A 22,468-nucleotide genomic window follows, 5' to 3' on the forward strand; every position below is an offset into this window, starting at 1 on the left:
GACCTGGTGGTCTCTGGCAACAACTAGCATGGTTAATTACCAGCCTCCCATTTCAGGATCAGCAACAACTCAGAGATACACTTCACCTTCCAGGGTGGCCTAGATATGGTATCAGAGCAGGACAAAGGATGTAAGAGGTGGCCACACTGGCTGGAAACAGAGAACACCAGAAGAGCATCTATTTGTCTTTTATTGACTGTGCAAAGGCATGTGACTGTGTGGTTCACAACAAACTATGGCTAACATTAAGAATGGGAATCCCAGAACATCCAATCATGCTCATACGAAACTTGATACCCGGACCAAGAAGCTGTTGTCCAAATAGAGTCAGGGGCATCCCTGGTTTAAAATCTAGAGAGCTGTGCACCATCACATCCTTTCTCCGTGTCTATTCATTCTGTCCTCTGAGCAAATCATCTGAGGAGCTGCACTCCATGAAGAAGAATGTGGCATCGGCCTCAGAGGAAGACTCTTCAACCTGTATTATGCAGACAACACAATTCCGCTTACTGAATGCACGGAGGACTTGAGGCATTTGCTGCAGAAGAGCCAAGAATAAAGCCTTCAATCTGGATTACATCCCAACATCATGAAGACAAAAATCCTCACCACTGGGCCCATAGGCAACATCACATTGGGTGGAGGGAAAACATCAAACGGTCAATGATTTCATCTTACTTGGATCCAGAAGCAATACCCTTGGTATGAGCAGTCAAGAAATCAAAAGACATATTCCATTGGGAAAGTCTCCAAATTTCTGAGGAGCAATGATATCAGTTTCAAGATGAAGGTGCACCTGATTCAGGCCACAGTCTTCTCAATCACCTGCTGTGCATCTGAGAGCTGGAGAATGAATAAGGGTGACAGAAGAATTGATGCCTTTGAGTTGTGATGTTGGAGAAGAGCGCTGATGTTCATGGACTGCCATGGACAGGTATGTCTTAGAAAGTTCAGTCTCAATATTCCTTACAGGCAAGGATGGTGATGTTTCCTCTCACATGTGTTGCGCATATTGATAGGACGGGCTATTTCTTTGAAAGGGAGATGATGCGGGGAATCGTGGAGGGGTCAGCGAAAGACAGGAAGACCCTCAACCATAGGGACTGACACAGTGACTGCAGCGCATGTTGGAGTGTGTCAAGGATGGTGTGGACGGCACAGGACTGGACAGTGTTCACATCTGCCCTTCCCAGGATTGCTGTGAGGTATACCTGACTCAACAGCACCTAACAACAACAATTTGCTCCAGAATCCCTGAAAACAACATGTTTGCCTGTAAACCAAAGAAGAGAGGTCGAGTCCACCCAGCAGCATTTTAGAAGACCTCAAGGTCTACTTCCAAAGTCAACCACTGAGATCCCTGTGGGGCACAGTTCTCCCCTGATACATAGGGGGATCTGTCCACCCAGTTTGATAGCTGCTTCTAACCAATCCTATTTCCACCTCAATTTCCTTCTAGATGTTGCTCTTATATCTCAAACTATGTCAACATCCACTTCCAGGAAACACAACTTGTGACCACAGGCTTAATCCAAGATATCTGCCCTACCTGCTGCTGCTGCTGTTGTTGTTGTTGTTAGATGAAATCAAGTCAGGTCCAACTCATAGCAACCCTCTGTCAACAGGACAAAACCCAGCCTTCTCCTGAACCAGCCACAATCACTGCTGTTTGAGCCCACTGTTGGTCACTGTTTGAGGTCATCTCCTTGCATTTCTTCCTCTTCCCACTAGCCCCACTCTGCCAAGTGTGACGTCCTGCCCCAGAGGTTGGCCCGTCCTGATAACATATTCAAAGTACATGAGAAAAAGCCCTGGCATCCTTGTTTCTAAAGAACATATGGCAAGACAGACTGAAGTAGCTCATGTTGTTGTTGTTGTTGTTGTCGGGTGCAGTCAAGTCAAGTGCAATTCACAGCAACTCTATGAACTGTTCCTACAGTTGGGAGAAATGCCTCCAAGCCAATCCCAGATAATGACTGAAGCTTCTAAGTCCCCATCGCATCTTAGCCCCATTTTTAAGAAGTAGGTTTTTCTCACTTCAAACCCAACTTCTCACTGGCTATATTCATCTGAAAGTAGCCAGAGAGAGTCACGTCCCTGTTTCTCATGATTGAGAACCCCACAAATCAAAGAAGGGATGATTGCAATTGATAATAAAGTAACAGAAAACTAACATCTTCCATATCTTTGGTACTAGGAGTCTCATTTGTGACTAGTGGATACAAAGACAGCCCTGTACCAGTGTAAGAGTAACATTGTTACTTTGTCTTAGTCCAGCAGATTCAACCAACTAAAATCTTAATCTCCTTTCCCAGCCATTCCTTATCTATGGCTGGGAGTCACTCTCCTCAGGCCATACCCTGCGAACAGCACAACTGTAGTTATCATATTGATAAGACCAGAACATCCAGGCCCGGACAAGGACAGAGACGAGAACTTCTCAGAACAGAAGATACTACAGGTTTTTCTCACACTCTACTGTCCTTCCCACCACTATGCAAACCCCAGAGCCTCTAAGACAGCAAGACATATTGAGGGAGCTTATGTTCCTTGTCTCCTGTATAATGGTGTTGTGTTTTATCGTTGAGCTGGAAATGACATCTAGCTGACCCTCCAGCGAGCTTTCAGAGGTAGTAAACCATACAAGAGGAGATACATTAAAACTATTTCTGTTCAGAAAATTCTTACTGCTGGAGAAATAAGCAACATCATGATATGTGGAGAAAAGCTTGAAGCTGTCAACAATTTCATTTTATTTGGATCCATAATCAACATCCTTGGTAGCAGCAGCCGAGAAATCTAGTCTGTCACCCTGGGAAGATCTTCTCTCAAGGAGCTACACAAAGTGCTAAAGAGTAAAGATGTCACTTTAAAGACTAAGGTACGCCTATCTCACATACTCTGGGCACATGCCTAGGAGAGACTTGTCCCTAAAGAAGGACAACGTGATCTGAAGGGTGGAGGGACAGTGCAGGAAAGGAATACCCAGGATGAGATGGATTGACTCAGTGACTGGAGAAATGGGATTAGGTCTGTCAGAGACAATGAAATTGGCTCAGGTTAGGACAGGGTTTAGAGCTATCATTTATAGGGTCGCTCTGAGTCACAGGTGATTCAACGGAACATAACAACAACAATGGAAGCTTTGCTATTTTCAGTTGGTTCTAATGCATCTGAAAATTGGACAACTGATAAAGATGACAGAAGAAGAAGTGATGTCTTTGACTTGTGGTACCGGAGAAAAATACTGACTATCCCGTGGACTGCCAAAGAAAAACGAAATCTCTCTTAAAGGAAGTGTAACCAGAGCTCCTTAGAGGTAAGGAGGGTGAAACTTACCTCACTCACGCCGGGCATATTTTCAGGAGGAACTAGTCCTTACAGAGAGACATTGTGCTGGGCAAGGTGGAGGGTCAGGGGAAGAGGGAAGACCGTCCCCAAGACGGATGGACAGGTCACAGTGCTGCAGCACATCAGCGATGGCAAGGCCGGTGCGGGATAGGGCGCACATCAGGTCTGCTGGTCACGGGGACTGTGTGTCATAGCTGATGGTGCCTAATAACAGCAATATTAAAACTTGCAGCTCTTCAACTCCAACCTGGATCTCCAGGATTGGTTTTTCTGGGAACAGGTGGCAGAACTGCGGTTTTCCAGTAACAAGTCTCCCTCCAGTCCTGATGCCACATTCTTCATCCTAAAGTCCCGTTTCTCCAATGATTCGCTCAGCATACACACTGAATGGGTATGGTGAGGGATACAACCCCGATGCACGACTTCCCTGATTTTAAACCAGGCCTTGTTCCCTTATTGTGTCCCAATGAGTGTTCCCAATACTCTCAATGTCATCAATAATGTATTATGATCCACACAATCGAATGCCTTTGCACAGTCAGTAAAACACAAACATTTCACTGAGAGTCACCATCAAACCAACAGGAGTCACAGCCGCATCAAGTTCATTCATATTTATGAAGGACACAATTCAATCGATGATAAGCTACCACACTGGCCTGGAGCCCATGCCCCGAGTGGTCAGTCACTTCTTCTGAACCTGACTCGCCACAGTCAGCTGGCGCACAGCCCACCTCAGCCCTTCTCTTTCTCTCCTCCTGCAGGACCCTGACTCACTGTGAGAGTGTGACCCACCACTTCACAGTCAGGGCTTTAGAGCCAAGCGTCCAGACAGCCAGGGTTCAAATCCCAGCTTGACTGCTTCCAGCCTATGCTGAGTCCCCACCATGGCAGGTCTGAGCCTCATGTCCCGTGAGAAGTCTCCGGGCAAGGCGCCCCCTGAACAACGTCTAGAACTTGGATTTCGGGAAAGCACCCATCCTCAGGTTCCTGACTGCAACAGTTTGTGCTCAGCATGCTAAGCTGAAGGTTGGTGGTTCAAACACACCAAGAAGTACAGCAGGAGGAAGGCTTAGCAGTTTGCTACACAATAACTAACACGAATCAGGTCTATATGGAAGGCGGTATGGTGCTTTCTCAAAATGTTGCAAATAGAAATACTATTTGACCCAGCAATTCCACTACTGGGAATATACCCCAAAGAGACCATAACTGACACCCAAGCAGATACATGCACACCCATGTTTATCACAGCTCTGTTCACAATAGCAAGGAGTTGGAAACAACCTAAGTGCCCATCAACAAATGAATGGATAGAGAAGCTGTGGTATATTCACACAATGGAATACTATGCTGCATTGAAAAACAAGGAACGCATAAAACATACAAAACAGGTAACCCTGGAGAACATTATGCTGAGTGAAGTATCTCAGTCACAAAAGGAGAAATGCTGCATAGTGCCACTGTTGTAGAACAGGACTGACATCGGGGTTGGAGGGAGACTGAGAAAGATGGGTTCAATAATGTATACTGCATTGAAACAGATGAGGGAGAGAACTGTTTAAAAGGGATATGTGAATGGGTATTATAGTCATGACAGGAGTCCAGAATGAAGGCTGCACAGTGGGGTGGACTTGAGGGGAGGGATTGCATAACAATGAAAGAATTTTTCTTTTACTTTTCAAAGAGAAGAGTGACTTGCAGGGAGAGGGTGGACAGGGAGAAAAGTGCAACAAAGAATGAATGGAAATCCAAAGTCTCTGTAAACTTTCATTAAAATTAATTTTTAAAAAAGTCAGGTCGAGAACGTGGATAACAACAGCACCAAGGAGGAACACAGTCACCCTTACTGTCAATCATTGCTGCCGGGTGCCAGAGCCTGTGAACAACCGCATGCGCCTGCCCCATCCTGCACCAGCCTCCTGCACTGCACTGTGCCAACTCACCTCATCGAGGGGCTTCCTCTCTTCACTGACCCTCTCCCTCCCATTCCCAGCGTGATGTCCCAGGGACGGCCCGTCCTGACAACACACCCAGAGCATGGGCCATGAAATCTCACCCGCCTTGCCTCTAAAGAGCACCCTGGCTGGACCTCGTCAAGACAGCTTTGTCTGTTCCCTCGGCAGTGCATGGGCTATTCAGGGCCCCCTGCAAGTATCATACCCTGGAGGAAAGGTCTGGCAATCCACTTTCTAAACATCAGCCACAGTAAGCATAACAGAGGGTGGAGCCTGAGCCTGGCCAGACCTGACCCAGTGACGAGACATCACCATCGGGATTACCAAATGATCGACCAACAGCTGTCACTCGTTTCATCCTGATATATGGCAACCCAACAAATGTCAGAGTAGATTGGCAGGTGCTTCAAGACAGACTTGAACTTCTGACTTTTTAGTTAACAGCCAAGCATGTTAATGGTTTACACAGAGGATGGTAGCCACACGCCCTTGTGTGGGAACTAAACACAGCCTGAAATCCAGTCACATTTCTCTGTGGAGCCAGGACAGGCAAGACACCCCCACAGCGAGGACACAACAGACAGATGTGCACAAAGCTGGGGGTGCAAGCTCTTACCGTGACCTCTTCTTCCGCTGTGACGGTGAGGAGGGCTCTCAGCCGTGTCCTGTTCTGGAGACGAGGAAAGGGCACGCTTACTCAGCAGTGGTGACAGTCATGGGGACAGCAGCTCTTACCAGGTGACATTTCCAACTGTCCCTCCTGGAGCTGCAGCAGACCCTCAAGAACTAGCGATCTCGGAGCCCTTGGAGGGGGAGAGATTTGTGGAATCACACCCTCCCTCTCTACTAAAGGCATCTCTGGGGTTACACACCAGTGTTCCCAACAGCGTAAAAAGCCCCTGGAAGCCTGATTATAGGGCCAGGGCCATGAAGGATGCAGACACAGACCTGGTGCCAATATCTCACTAGCACCGTGAGCTGCAGCAACAGCCCAACAGTGGGAGGGGAACATACCTGTGGCGAACTCTGAAACGTGAGCTGGGCTGGCAACAGCAGGGGCTCCTGGGCCTGGACTCCTCCGGCCACCAGCGAGGCTGTGTAGCTAACCGCAAAGGTGTCTCCGGCTGCAAAGAGGGGGCGCATGAGTCAGGGGGCCTGCCAAACCCAGACACCCACCACGCAGAGACCCAGCCACATGCCAGCCTCAAAGGGGCGGCTTCCCCTGCCCAGGTTTGCATCAAAGGGGCTTTTCAACCCTCACAGCAGCATGGAGAAACTGAGAGGGGGGCAGGGAAAGCAGAAAGGACTCAGCTCATGGGCTCCCCTCTCCTAAGAGGGGGGTGTCAGGTCCCAGGAGCACCCCTCCACACTGTGTCTAACCTCCACATTGCCTGGGATGGGGTTTGTGATGCATTATATCCCTTAAAATATATTGGAATTGTAACTCCAACACCTGCTAATGGAACCCCATTGGGAATTGAATTTTCATTCGGGAAGATGAGTGAAACAGCTGGACTCTACAAAGGTGTGTTTTCTGTTTTAGCTGCAGCTCTCAGACCTGGTTTTGATTGTTTTCAGTCAAACATTCTTCTAAGTGGTATAGAACTGGTCTGTCTATTTGCTGTACAGAGGTAACTTGTGGTTGCTGTGATGGTAAACACTGTGACACTGATGTGTCAAATACAATAATGGTTATCCATTATTATGGTGGACAGTGTTTGATGGAGCTCTCAAAATAAAACAAGCTTGGAACCAGGAGTGGTATCCACTTCCAAAATAGCTTGTCTCCAGAAATTCTATGAACTTAGAGAGGCAATGAAAGCTATGGGTGTTCAGGACTTTTGTTCATAGAGTCGCTATGAGTTGTCTACAACTCAATGGCACTTAACAACACAATATTAATACAGAAGCCCTAATGGCATAGACGTTAAGTATCAGGCTGCTACCCAGAAAGTCTACAGTTCAATACCATTCCTGGGTAAAGACCAGTCTTCTCTAGTAAGATTTATAGCCTTGGAAACTCAATGGGGGACGGGGGTGTCCCCATGAGTCAGAGCCAAAATGAGGAAATCCATGGCTGAGGGTTTGGTTCTGTTTGGGGTTTATGTTCACAAAGCCACATATACATTAGGTGTGTCTCCAGCTCAGTGACATCTGAGACAGAAAAGGAGCAAGTCAGGGGGAGGTGACACTTGCACCAGGAGCTAACACCTACACTGGGAGATGATGCCAGCACTGGAAACAATGCGCTGGAAGTGAGCAGGACCACTGGAATTTGAGTGAGGTACTTTGTTGGAATCACTGCTGTTTGGCTGGACCAAATGGGACCCCTTAAACTCAAGCAGAACGGAGTGAAACAGTTGGAGCTCTAGTGAGGCAGTAGACGCAGTTCTAAAAGGGAAAACCAAGGCTTCCTGGTTTTCTATTCAGGTCTCTGCACAAGCATGTCCTGCATGTGTCTCCATGCACCACCTTATATCCCCTCAGATCCAGTCAATTAAGTGTCTTTAGCCCAGAGCACCTTGAACTGGCCTACCTGCAGCAGCTGTCTGATAGAAGAGGCTGCCAATTCATAGTCTTTTTCTCTCCTGAACTGAAGCAAATCTCCCCTTGAGTCATATGTTCAGATAAAAACCCAGGCAGGATAGCTGTCTCACCCTCTTCTGGAGCAGTGACATCAGATCTAGAACCTGCTATTGCCTCAGGCATGAAAAACTCTACCACAGCAAAGTTACATAAGAAGCAGGATGCCTCACACCCTACACAAGCCAAAAGGAAGATGTCACCCCAAAAAGTGACACAGTACCAATGGATTTCCTGAAGCAAGAAAGTCTGATGGAACTTTCTCACAAAGAATTTAGAAGGTCAATGACTATTTTTAATGGGTGAAAGAAAAACTTAAAGAATTACAGGACACTGCAAGGAAAAAAAAAACCAAGAGGAGCTTAAAAAAATCTAAAACCATGCAAATAAACAAATGAGGCACTAGCAGCTCTGGCAAAACAAGAAATCATGATCCAAAATATGAAGTCCATGTTAAGAGATGCTGTCAACATGATATACAGTGATACATGAACTGTGCTGAAGAGATGGAACACAAAACCAGTGAAACAGAAGATAGACTTGTCACCACTGATCTACTAGAACAAAAAGCAGAATTAAAAAGGAAGTAAAAAGATGAAACCTAAGAATAACGTGGACACCATCAAGAAAAATAACATGTGCATAATGAGAATCCCAGAAAAGGAAGAAGTAAAAAAGTTGTGGAAGAATTACTAGAAGAAAAATTCCCAGGCATAATGAAGAATGAGAGAATATATATATTTAAGAAGCTGAGCAAACACCATATAGACTAGACCTCAATAGAAAACATCAAGGCATATCATAGTCAAATTTGCCAGAACCAAAGATAAGGAGAGAATTCTGAAAGCAGTAAGGGAGAAACAAAGAATAACCTATAAGGGATGACAGATAAGATTAAATGCCAATTTCTCAGCAGAAACCATGGGAGCAAGAAGTCAGTGGAATGACCTATATCAAACACTCAAAGAACACAATGGTCAACCAAGAATATTTCACCCAGCAAAATTGTCCATCAAATACAAAGAAGAGGTCAAAATATTCTCAGCAAAATAGAACCTAGGGAAATTTGTAAAAAAAAAAAGCATTGCAGGAAATACTGAGAGATGGTCTTATCACAGAGGTGCCACAGAAAGCAAGATGGACCAAAGTAACAAGCAACACCACCAAAAACAATTCAACAAAATGATAGCAATAAAATCTTGCCTCTCAATAATCACACTGAGTGTGAATGGCTTGAATTCACCACCAAAGAGAAAAAAAAATTAAAAATCTACCAATATACTCTCTACAAGAGACACATGTTAAAAGTGAAGATAAAGAAAGACTAAAAATAAGAGTAGGAAAAAAATATAACAAGCAAATGGCAACCAAAAAAAAAAGGCAGGAATAGCTATATTAATCTCTGATAAAATAGATTTCAATGTAAAAACCATCACAAAGGACAAGGAAGGTCACTAAATAATGATCAAAAGGTCAACAGAACAAGAGGACATAACAATAATAAATATCTACGCACCAAATGATACAGCTGCAATATCTATAAAACAAACATTAACAAAACTGAAAAAGGAAATAGACAACATCACTATAGTAGTTGGAAACCTCAATATATCACTCTAAAGAACTACTAGTTAGAAACTACCAGGAAGAAACTCAACAAAGATGCTGAAAGAAATAAACTACACAGTAAAACAACTCAATCTCATAGATCTTTATAGGCTAATGCAATCAAAAAAAGCACAGTATACCTTCTTCTCCAATGTGCATGGAACATTCTCGAGAATAGATCACATTTTAGGTCACAGGCAAGTATCAATAACTTTTAAAAAACATAGAAATAATACAACGCATCTTCTCAGACCACAATACTACAAAATTAGAAATTAATAACAAGTGTATAAAGGAGAAAAAAACCCAAACATTTGGAAGTTGAACAACACCTTGCTTGATTGTGAATGGATACTAAAAAAAATTAAAAAATTAAATTAATAAGTTTCTTGAAACAAATGACAGTGAAAACACAAATTATCAAAACCTCTGGGAAACAACCAAAGTAGTAATCAGAGGTGAATTTATAGCAATAAGCAAACACATCAAAAGGTAGGAAAAAAATTACTATTGACTCTAACTCAATATCTCCAACAAATTGAAAAATAACAGCAAGAAAACCCAACATCTTCTAAAAACCCAAAATTACAAAAATTAAGGCAGAAATTAACAAAATAGAAAACAGAAAAACTGAAACCATCAACAAAACCAGGAGTTGGTTCTTCAATAAGGTCAAAAAAATTGATAAACCACTAGCAAAACTAACAAAGGAAAAGATGCAAATAATCTGAATAAGAGATGAAACAGGCAACATCACAACAGAACCAAATAAAATAAAAAGGCTAACCATGAAATACTATGGAAAAATTATACTCAAATAAATATAAAAACCTAGAGGTAATGGAAAAATACTTAAAAATGCAACCTACCTAAACTGACACAAACTGAAATTGAACACCTGAACAGACTCATTACAAAAGAAGAAATTAAAAAGGTAATAAAACAACTTCTAGCCAAAAAAAAAGCCCTGGACCAGATGGATTTACAAGTGAATTTTATCAAACATTCAGAGAAGAACTGTCACCAATTCTACATAAACTATTTAAGAAAACAGAAAAAATGGAATTCTCCCAGACTCATTCTATGAAGCAAACATATATATCCTTGATACCAAAGCCATGTAAAGACACCACCAAAATAGAAAACTACAGGCCAGTATCTCTCATGAACATAGATTCAAAACCCTGAATAAAATCCTGGCCAATAGAATCCAACAATACATCAAAAATATAATTCACCATGACTAAGTGAGATTCATAACAGGTATGCAAGGATGGTTCAACATAAGAAAAATAATCAGTGTAATTCACCACATTAACAAAGCAAAGAACAAGAACCACATGATCTTATCGACTGATGCAGAAAACGACTTTGACAAAATCCAACACCCTTTCCTAATTAAACCACTCAACAAAATAGGATTAGTGGGGAATTTCCCCAACACAGTAAAAAGTATATATGCAAACTCAAGAGCCAACATTGTTCTCGATGGAGAGAGATGGAACGTAATCCCTTTGAGAATAGGAACTAGGAAAGGATGTCTGCTATCACCTCTCCTGCTCAATACTGTATTGAAAGTCTTAGTGATAGCAATAAGGCAAGAGAAGGAAATAAGAGGTATCCAAATTGGCAAAGAGGAGATAAAATTATCTCCATATGCAGATTATATGATAGTATACTTAGAAAACCCTAAAGATTCAGCAAAAAAACTACTGGACATAATTGACCAATTCAGTAAAGTGGCAGGATACAAGAGCAACGTACAAAAATCAACTGGATTTCTCTACAGTGACAGAGAATATAGGACTAGAGCTAAGAAAAACAATACCCATCACAATAGCTAAGCACAAGATTAAATATTTGGGAGTAAATCTAACTAAAAACATGAAGAATCGATTCAAAGAAAATTACGAAACATTACTACAAGAAACAAAAAGAGACCTGGAGAAATGGAAGACTATCCCTTGCTCATGGATAGGAAGACTCAATATTATGAAAATGACAATACTAACAAAGGAAATTTACATATTCAGCGTAATCCCAACACAAATACCAATTCCATTCTTCAATGAGATGGAAAAGGCAATCTCCAATTTCATTTAGAATGGGAAGAGACCCCAAATAAGCAAAGCACTCTTTAAAAAGAGAAACAACGTAGGAGGCATCTCACTCCCTGATTTTAAATCCTACTACACTATGTGGCAGTCAAGACAGCCTGGTACTGGTACAATGACAAACACGTAGATAAATGGAATAAAATTAAGAACCCAGAAATCAGCCCATCTACTTATCGTCAACTGAGTTTTGACAAGGAGATGAAACCACTTAAGTGGGGAAATGACAGCCTTTTTAACAAATAGTGTTGGCAAAATTGGAAAACTATTTGCAGAAAACTCAACCAAGACTGACACCTCACTCCATACACAAAAACTAACTCAAAGTTGATCAAGGACCTAGGACTAAGACCAAGGACTATAAACTTCATCAGAGAAAAGCTTGGAAGAACTCTAGAAGCCCTAATCCAAACATGAGGTGTCTTCCAAGCATCTTGGAAAACCTACAACCAGGAGAGGATAAAATAGATGAACAGGACCTTCTAAGAATCAAATCCCGGTGCACATCAAAAAACTTCTCCGAAAAGGTAAAAAGGAAAGCCACATATTAGGAAAGAATGTTTGGTAATGACATGTCTGATAAGGGACTTATATCTAGAATTTATAGAATACTCAAGCACCACAACAAGATAAAGGTAAACAACACAGTTTCAAATGGGCACAGGATATGAACAGACACTTCACCAAAGAAGTAAATCAGATGGCGAACAAGCACATGAAGAAATGTTCAAAATTCCTAGCTCTAAGGGAGATGCAAATCAAAACAACTATGAGATATCATCTCACCCCAGTAAGAATAGCAAAATTTAACAGAGCAACAAAAAACAAATGCTGGTGAGGTTATGGAGAAACTGGAACCCTTATTCACCGAGTGGGAGTGTAAATTGGTGCAACCACTATAGAAGGCAGTATGGCACTTTCTCAAATAGTTGGAAATAGAAATAAATACCTTTTGATCCAGCAATTCCACTACTGGGAATATACCCTAAAGAAACCATAACTGCCACCCAAGCAAATATATGCACCCCCATGTTTATTGCTGCGTTATTCACAATAGCAAAGGGATGAAAACAACCCAAGTGCTCATCAGCAAACAAATGGATAGAGAAGCTGTGATATATTCACATGGTGGAATACTATACAGCACTGAAAAACAAGGAACTCATGAAATATACAAAATGAGTGATCCTGGAGGATGTTATGTTCAATATAATATCTCAGTCACAAAAGGACAAATACTGCAGAGCGCCACTGTTGTAGAACGGGACTGACATCAGCATCGGGGTGAGACTGAGAAAAATTGGATAAATCATGTATACTGCATTGAAACAGATGAGGGAGAGAACAGTTTAAAAGTGATATATGATTGGGTATTATGATTATGACAAGAATCCAGAATGAAGGTTGCATAGTGGAGTGTACTCGGGGAGGGGCAAGATTGTATACCAATGAAGGAATTTTTCTTTTACTTTTCAAAGAGAAGAGTGAACTGGGGGGAGGGGGGAGGGAGAAAAATTCAACAATGAATGAATGGAAATCTAAAATCTCTGTAAATGTTCATTAAAATTAATAAAATAAATTTTTTAAAAAACCAAAAGGACAAATACTGCTGTAAAACAGGACTAACATCGGGGTTGGGAGGAAACTAAGAGAAGAGGGAATAAATAATGAACACTGCATGGAAACAGATGAGGCAAAGAACTGCTTAAAAGGAATATATGATTAGATATTATATGTATGATAACAGTCCAGAATAAGAGCTGCATAGTAAAGTAGACTGGGATGGGGGTGGAGAATTGCATAACAATTAAAGAATTTTTTTTCAAAGAGAAGAGCGAACTGAGGGAGCAGGAAAGAAAATGTGCAACAATAAATGAATGGAAATCCAAGTTCTCTACAAACTTTTATTAAAATCTCAATTGAAAAAAAATAGAAGCAGGTCAGGTACAAAGAGAACAAATCCCACTGCCTGCTGTTAAGTTCATTCCAACCCAGCAAGCCTCTTCTGTGTTTCCCAGGCTGTGAGTCCACAGCCAGAGAACACGCATTTTCCTCCAGGAAAGTGCCTGCTGGACTCACACAGCCAGCCTTTCTGTTAGGAGCCCAAGACGCAGAGCACCATGCCTCCAAGAGAGCAAGGAAGAGTGCGGGGGAGACAGACTTCACGTGGAGATCACCAAGAACAAGGGGTGCTGGGCTCAGGAGGGTGGAATATTGGTGGCTGTTCCAACATCCCTGTGCATTGGATCAGATGCACCTTAGTACTCAAAGTGGTATCCTTGCTCTTTGGCACTTAATAGAGGTCCTTTCAGCAGATGTGCCAAATACAAGCATGGTATTTTCCATCACCTAGTACTCACCTGAGAACTGGATGATGAGGAAAACCAAAGAACTGATGCCTTTCAATTGTGGTATTGGAAAGGAATATGAGTGTAAGATGGCCTGCTGAAAGAACAGACCAACCCGTCTTGGAAGTACGTCCAGGGTGCTCTTTAGAAGAGAGGGCGGAGAACTTGACTCATTGATTCTGAACATGTTATCAAGAAGGCTAGTCAATGGAGGGTATCATGATTGCTAAAGCAGGTCAGTGAAAGAGAAGACCAAAGACCCAAGACAGAGATGGATGGACACTGTCTGTGCCAGGGGGCTTGACCACGGCAAACGGAGTTGGGGAGGATGCCAAAGGATCAGGCGGTGTTCCACTGTGTTGGACACGGGGCTGCTATGACTGAGGGCTGACTCTTGGTCCCCCGGCCCTTGGTGTGGGGCAACAGCGTGAGAGGGGGCCAAGGCAGGGGGTGAGGGCTGCCATGGGTTCCTGTGACCCATCCACCACAGCCCCCTGTCCTCTATGTCCTCGCCATCTCTGACACACTGGGGAAGGGCAGCTGCCTGGGAGACAGTTTTCTGGATCAAGCACTTTTCCTGAGTGAAGGGAGTGACCCAGCAAGCCTGCTCGGAAAACAGTGAGGAGCCTTACTCAGAAGCACCCTAAGATATGCTCACAGGTCCTGGGGACCCTCAGGAAAGAGAGGAACTTCAGCTGAGACCTGGGGGTGGGGAGGGGGCAGTGACATCTGCTTCCAAGTTCTGGATACGGAGAGAGGACACTCAGGGTCTCCTCCATGGACGGGACCTCACAAAGTTCTCATCCCATCCCCACCCTAAGTGCCTGTCACATCAAAGGGGCACTCGCCCACCAGCCAAAGATGGGTAGTGCAAGTACACCCACAAGTGCCACGAAGAAAGGCCTGGAAATCTCCTCCCGTAAAGACCGCAGCCCAGAAACCCCCAAGACAGTGTCATGCCATCACCAAGGGCCAACACCACCTGGTATCATTGTGACAGCGTCACATCATCACCAAGGTCAGGACCTGGAATCAATGTGATGGCAACAAGGTGGGTTTGGGTACCTTGTAGAAATGTCCTCCTGAAGGTCTGGACTCCCTCCAACGTCCTGTTTCCAGCGGAGTTCCTGACGACAAGGCCCGTGATGTTGTCCAGCACCACCAGGTCAGACAGGTTGGTGGTCGAGGGCGACCTGGTGGTGTTCACTGTCAGCCACACCTGGGCTGTGTGGGGGTCACTCTCGCCGGACACCTAAACAAAGGGAGCGTGGTCAGCCCCGATCTGCCGGCAGCCTGATGTCCCCTGTGGACATGGGGCCCATACTCGCAGGGAGGAAGGCAGGGAGGGAGGATGGGCAGCCTTTTCACCCTGACCACCACCCTGACCATTGCTGACCACCACCCGAAAGCCATGGTGTTCCACAGGCCCCAGGGGAATTCTGATCCTGGCCGCCACATCCCACCCCCCAGCAGCTCCCCAGGAGCAAGGGCAGCATGTCTGCTGTGAAGACCCCAAGCTTGGGAACTCTACAAGGCAGTTGTGCTCTGTCCTACAGGACAGAGGGCTGGACGGCAGTGGGTTTGCTCTCTCTGGCAATCTTTACAGAGTGCCTGTGCTGCTGACTCAGTGATATCTGCTGCTAACTAAAAGGTCAGTGGTTCAAATCCACCAGCCAAGACTGACAAGGCTGATTTTTGGTTTTGTTGTTGTTGTTGTTTTTCTTGTTGTGTACCGTCGAATCGGATCCAACTGACATAGAAGGTGACTGCTCCTTCCTCTCCAGTGGGGCATCTGGTGGATTCAAACCACGCACCATTGGGACTGTAGCACAGTTTCTTGTCACTAGGTCACCAGAGCTCCTGAGGCTGTTTTATTAATGAGTAGTGTTGTTGATGTTGTTGTTGTGTGTCATCGAGTCGAATACAACTCATAGCGACCCTCTGAACAACAGATCTGCCCCCTGTCCTATCCCATGCCATCCTCACCATCCTGACACACTTGAGCCCATTGCTGCATCAGCCCACCTGGTTGAGGGTCTTCTTCTCCTTCACTGTCACCCCACCTTTCCAAGCATGCTGTCCTTCTACAAGGAATCACCTCTCCAAGCAACATGTCCAAAGTAAGTGAGACTAACATCACTGTTCCTCAGTAATTCAGAGAAGCAATCGTTGTAAATGAACAGTTACCACCGTGGAAACCCTCTCCTCTGGGGCAGCTGGACTCCCACCTCTGGGGCCACTGTGAGGCACAACCAACCAGATGTTGGCAGGCCCTGGGGACACTCACCACGGCACACTTCTGAAAAGTGACTCCATCCTCAGGAGTACCATGGACCGCTCTGGAGATGTGGTCATGCTACAAAAAAAAGGCAAGAGTTACTGGAAAACAAAAATTACTTCATGTCCCATAGAATTAATAAAAGCCCAGTATAACAAGTGTTTCAATTAATAAAATATAATTATAGAAAAAAAAAACACAAGTGTTTCAAAAGGAGTCAGAGAATGAGAACTGAGGCACAGACAGAGACTTGTACACCAATGTTCACAGTAGCATGATTCGCCATCTCAAGAACATAGAAACAGCCCAGATGTCCAACCACAAACGAATGGATTGAGAAATTATGACACATTCACACAATGGAATACAACACTGCACACCGGATCTATGATTTCATAAATTATTACCTAACTTGGGAGGGACTGGAGAACATTATGCTGAGTAAACTAACTCAGTACCACAAGAAAAGATACTGTATAAAACCATTATTGTAGAATGAGTATAAGATCCAAGGGGGAGGGAGGGTAGAAGCAGAGGGGTGAGAATGTGTGGGGTGATTAATCATGGGGTCACACAATTTGATGGAGGGGGAGAGGGAAATGGGAAGGATCTGGTGTGAAAAACAATGTATTTGAGTTTTATAAATAAACTAGTATTTAAAGGGGGTGGGTCAGAGGTTTGCCTGTGCTGATTTGAAACTGCCTCACTATCAAAAATCTTGAAAAATCTTGAGTGTTTTTATAGGATTTTAAAAAGTGTTCACTTTAAAAGCATGTCCCAGGGCTCAGATGGGATCACATGTGTGAAGTGACATGCCTGGTGCCTGGCTCGAGGTAGAATTTACACAACGCTCGCCAGTGTTAGCTTCCGCATCAGTTTTTAACATCTGAGCTCTTGTTGGATGAGTGGTAAGAAGATGCACTACAATCCCAAAAGCACATAGTTCAAATCCACCAGCTACTCTGCAGTATCCTCCCATGACAGGCTTGGAAATTCTACTCTGCTGTTGTTATGCCATCAAGTTGGAACCAATTCGCAGTTGACCCTCCAGCAGGTGTTCAGAGGCAGTAAACTGCACAGGAGGAGACTGCCCATCTTTCTCCCACAGAGAAGCTTCTGGATTCGAAGTGCATGCCTTTTGGATTGCTACATGGCTTCTTATTACTAGGCCACCAGAGCTCCCAGAAATCTTATAAGCAGTTCTAATTCTTCTCTGTCTTACAGTCTCTGGGAGCCAGAAGTGACTCACCTTGCCGCAGTGGGTTTCTCTGGGTACCTGCACACTTTGGGGTTATCATCAGCTGGGACCAGTCCCCGGAGAAAGGTGTCCTGCTCGGAAAAGGAAGGGGTCAGTAAAGGAGACCCTCACTGAGATGGAGCTGAGCATGGGCTCAGGCCCAGCTGAGGATAAGGGCAGCCGACTTAGCAGGACCTACCAAGAAAACAATCTGCTAACCACAATGTCAGTGGTTCAAATCTATTAGCTGCTCTTTGGGACAAAGATGAGGCAGTTTGTTCCCATAAAAATTTACAGCCTTTAAAAAAAATTATTCTCTTCTGTGTGTGTACCATCAAATAGGATCTGACTGGTACAGGAGGAAATTCCCCCTCCTTCTCCAGCAGAGCACCTGGTGGATTCAAACCGCACACCTCTGGGATTGCAGTGCAACTTCTTGCCACTAGGCCATCAGAGCTCCCTAAGATTTACAGCCTTTACAACTCAGTGGAAGTTGTCATAAATTGGAATTAGCTGTGACAGTTTGATTTTGGTTAAAATGCACTATATACAATGTATATGGTACATTATAGTACTTGTATCTAGTAATTTCACTGTAGGGAGTTCTGGTAACAACCCATAGGGAGTTACACTTCTAACCCAGAGGTGTTTCTTCTGACAGCTCCACAGGCATCCACGGCAATGAGTTAGTTATATTAGATACAATGTTGCACTGCAAAATAGGCTGAAGTTACAATTCTCAGCCAATTCCCAAAACAGACAAAGCTCGAATTAATAATTTCTTGATAATAAAAGCAAGATTGTTGTTAATACTACTTATCTTGACGTCAGACCTGACCTTGAAGCAGATTTTGAGAGGCAGGAAATTACAGAGGAAAAAAGGACCCATCTTTGTCCCACGGAGCAGCTGGTAGATTGAAACTGCAAACCTTTGTATTAGCAGCACAATACCTTACCACTTAGCCACCAGAGCTCCCTCCTGGATTCATATAGAAGACCTACTTATGGCAAAGTCTCTCATACTCTGGACATAGTGCCAGGAGGGATCAGGTCCTGAGAAGGACATCATGCTTGGAAGGGTGGAGGTTCTGCACAGGAGAGGAAGACCCAGATGAGATGGATTGACACAGTGACTGTAGGTACAGCCGTGTCAGAGACAGGGAGGTTGGCTCAGGATAGGGCGAGCAGTTGTTCATAGGTCGCTGTGGGTCATAGTTGACTCGACGGCACATAACAGTAAGAACTGGGAAAATCAGAAAGGCCTGAGTTCAAATCCTTGGTCCACAACTTGCTAACGCAGTGAGCTTGGGCAAGCCTCCAACTTCCGAATCCCAAGAACCTGCAAGATGGAAATAAAGGAGAACTAATCTCCAGGTGGAACCATCCACTCGCTGGGTCAGGCTCAGACTCAAGGCCTTTTCCAGGCCCTTCAGTCCTGTTATAGATGGACCTTCTGTTGGCATCTTAATCCTATTGCAGTTGGAAGCTGGAATTAGAGAATTCCATTTAATAAGGTCTTCTTTGCTATACTAATGAGACCATACCAGTATAAGGTATTGTGGGTTTTTTTGGTGTGTGTTTCTTATTTTTTTAATAAGGTATGTTTTAAGCTAATCACCTTAGAGAAAGACAAAGAACAATTTGTCACAGACAGGAGAAGACAGAAGCCACACACGGATCACCCAGGAGCTGAGGGGAGAAAGCTGACCAGGAGCCAGGCCCTGTGGGCCGACTCCAGACTTCTCACCTCAGAACCAGGAATGATGATGGTGCGAAGGCTATTTGGTCATTGACTAAAAGGCCGGTGGTTCAAACCCACTGCACCTCAATTGCCAAGCAATGGCTGGGATGGCAATGAACTAGGGGAGGGTTAGCATGAGTTCATTCTGAGGAAAGTCAGTGGGACCTGCTGAGGGCCAAGGGACATCTACAGTGACAACCGGGTAACATCATGAGAAGTGGAGAAAAGATTCACATTGTCAACCATTTCCTCTTACTTGGATCCCCTATCAGCCCCCTTGGGGCCAGAAGTCAGGAGATCAGGAGGCATACTGAACTTGGGAAAGCTGCTGTCTGAAACCTCTCCAAAGTACTTAGGAGCAATGATGTCACTTTGAGGACTACGGTGTTCCTGGTTCAAGCTATGGTCTTTTTCAGTATCAGGCTATGCATCTGAGAGCTGAACAAGGGGACAAAAGAAGATGCCTTTGAGCTGTGATGTTGGAGAAGAATGCTGAATATCCCATGCACCACCAAAAGAACAAACAGGTATGTCTTGGGAAAAGGGCAGCCAGAGTGTTCCTCGGAGACAAGAATGATGAAGTTTCGTCTCAGATACTTTGAGCACATTGTTAGGAGAGTCTTCTTTGGAAAGAGACATCATGGTTGGAAAGGTGGAGGGTCAGTGAAAGAGAAGATCATCAACAAGACGGAGTGACACAGTGACTGCAGCAGTGGGCTGATGTGTCAGAGACGGTGAGGGTTCAGGTCTTTTGTTCACAGGGTCACCATGAGTCATACTTGGCTCGATGGCATCCAACAACAACAAGATGTTTCAGGACCAGGTGACGTTTTGATTTACTGTACACAGGGGCGCTGAATCGGAGTCGAATCAACACCACCTCACAATGAGAAGCTGGGGACACAGAGGGAGGTCAGGGTGAAGTGAGAGTCAGTGACATCCGTCCACACGGAGGGAGGAAGTACAGCACTTGAAACACCCAGACAAGAGGCTCAGCTCTTTCAACCAGCCTCACGCAACCCAAAGGGTGGCAGTTCTAACTCACCCAGAGGTGTTGGGAGGAACACCCAGAGGCAATTAGACTCTAGAAAGCCACAGCCTTGGAAGGTTCCTTAGAGATGAGGGGCACCCTAGGGACACAGGGATGCCCTAAGAACAGGGATTATCCTACAGACAGGGGGTACCCTAGGGACAGGGGGTATCCTAGGGACAGGGGGTACCCTAGGGACAGCGGGTACCCTACAGATGGGGGATACCTTAGGGACAGGGAACACCCTAGGAACAGGGATTACCCTAGATAGGGGGGTACCCTAGGGACAGGGAGTACCCTAGGGACAGCAGGATACCCTAGGGACAGGGGGATACCCTAAGGACAGTGGGATACCCTAGGGGCAGGGGATACCCTAGGGACAGTGGGGTACCCTAGGGACAGGATATACCCTAGGGACAGGGGGATACCAGAGGGACACAGGGTACCCAGGATATGACAGGGGGTAATCCTAGGGACAGGGGTGTACCCTAGAGACAGGGGGTAACCTAGGGACAGGGGTCCCCTAGGGACAGCGGGTACCCTAGGGACAAGAGGATACCCTAGGGATGGGGGTACCCTAGGAACAGGGAGATACCGTAGGACCAGGGGGTACCCTAGGGTTCAGCTCGGTGTCCGGGTACCCAGCAGGCAGGGAAGCGGGGCCTGACTCTGCTTACTTCCTAAGGTGGAGGGAGCAAGTCCACAATTTGGTCATCTCTTTCAGGATGCTGCTTCAGGTGTGTCTGCCACCTCCCAGGCCCCCGCCCACCGCTCCTTCCCACAGAATCTGTCTTTTTCAAGTCTATGGTCTCCTCGGGGACCAGGTACTGAGGGAGCCAGGTAAGTTAGCCAGGTAAGTTTCGCTCACCCACTGCACCGTAAGAGATGGTCCATCACAGAAAAGCGGGTCGCACCACGAGAAGGCCTTGCCCGCTTGCTCTGCCCGCAACCCCGGGCCCACCTGAGTCGGAATCCGCCCCACGAGAGCCTGACCACGGGGCACCACTCACAGCAGCGTGGCGGGTCTCTCCCTTGTGGATAGTGCCAGGGACAGAGGCGGGGGACAGGGCAGAGCTGGGACAGAGCAGGGGACAGGGCAGAGCCGAGGGACAGGGCAGAGCAGGGGACAGGGCAGAGCTGGGACAGAGCAGAGCAGGGGACAGGGCAGAGCTGGGACAGGGTAGAGCCGGGGGACAGGGCAGAGCTGAGACAAGGCAGAGCCGGGCGCTTGGCAGGACGACCTGGGCGGTCCAGGGCTGAGGCCACCGCGCCCGCTGCGCTCCACTTCTCAAAGTTTAGTGGCCCCGGAGGGACACTCCACTCACTGGCTTCCAGGCAGACAGAGCCAGAGTCTCAGCTCAGCCCCAGCTGCCGCCCGCTGCCCGCAGTGCAGACGACCCGGCCGCCTGGCTCGAGTCTGGGATGGGGGTGCGCGCGGGTGGCCGGGGGCGACGCGGAGCCCTTACCTGCGCGCTCCGCCTAGACCTCGCTCCTTTCGGCGGCAGAGGGTCCCCCGGACCATCCAAGACTCCGGGAAGTGTGGAGGTCCCCGGGACTGGCAGCGCATCCGGGGGGTTCCAGGGGGGACCTGCGTCCACAAGTAGCGCCAGGGCTGCGAGCAGGAAGCCTCCTGCCAGCAGCCACCGGGCGCCCGCCAGGCCCATCGCCATCCGAACGTGGGACTCTCGAGAGGCGAGTGCTGTGGAGTAGAGGACGCTTCCGGACCCCGGGCCCGCCCCGCCGAGCATGCTCAGTGAGCCCGGCCGCCCAAAGTGTGCAGCGCGCGGACTTGGCATCTGCGCTCCCCGAGAGAGGGAGGGAGGGATGGAGGGAGCGGGGAGAAAAGGAGGTGAGCGGCAGCGAGGAGGCGAGACCTCCTGGCAGCCCCACTCGAGACCTGTTGTTATTGTTGTTGTTAAGTGTCATCAAGTTAGTATAACCCATAACCACAGAACTAAACTGTACCATCCTCGCCAACTGCAGTCACTGTGTCAGTCCATTTCATCGAGGGTCTTCTCTTTCGCTGACCCTCCAACTTTCCAAGCACGATGTCCCTTTCCAAGGAATAGCCTCTCCAAGCAACATGCCCCAAGTATGAGAGATTAATTTCTCCATCCTGATCTCCAAAGAGCACTCTGGCTGCACCCTCTCCAAGACATGTTTATTTGTTCTTTGGGCCGTCCGTGGGATAGTCAGCACTCTGATCCAACACCACAGCTC

The 22,468-nt window shown here is 46.0% G+C and overlaps 1 protein-coding gene across 1 annotated transcript in view; it reads right to left on the minus strand.

The window, feature by feature from the left end:
- Positions 1-22,044, minus strand: part of EVC2 (Ellis van Creveld syndrome 2) — a 140,938-nt gene extending 118,894 nt beyond the window's left edge. The window contains exons 1-6 of the mRNA XM_006893641.1: positions 21,715-22,044; positions 21,117-21,209; positions 16,250-16,318; positions 15,028-15,214; positions 6,324-6,433; positions 5,926-5,979 (exon numbers count right to left, since the gene is read on the minus strand). Of these exons, the coding sequence (XP_006893703.1) occupies positions 5,926-5,979; positions 6,324-6,433; positions 15,028-15,214; positions 16,250-16,318; positions 21,117-21,209; positions 21,715-22,044 (843 nt within the window). The remainder of the gene's footprint in view (positions 1-5,925; positions 5,980-6,323; positions 6,434-15,027; positions 15,215-16,249; positions 16,319-21,116; positions 21,210-21,714) is intronic.
- Between the last annotated feature and the right edge of the window lie 424 nt (positions 22,045-22,468).

This window comes from Elephantulus edwardii, unplaced genomic scaffold (assembly GCF_000299155.1).
Source record: "Elephantulus edwardii isolate Elephantulus edwardi_28Jun2011 unplaced genomic scaffold, EleEdw1.0 scaffold00129, whole genome shotgun sequence".
Taxonomy (NCBI): Eukaryota; Metazoa; Chordata; class Mammalia; order Macroscelidea; family Macroscelididae; genus Elephantulus; species Elephantulus edwardii.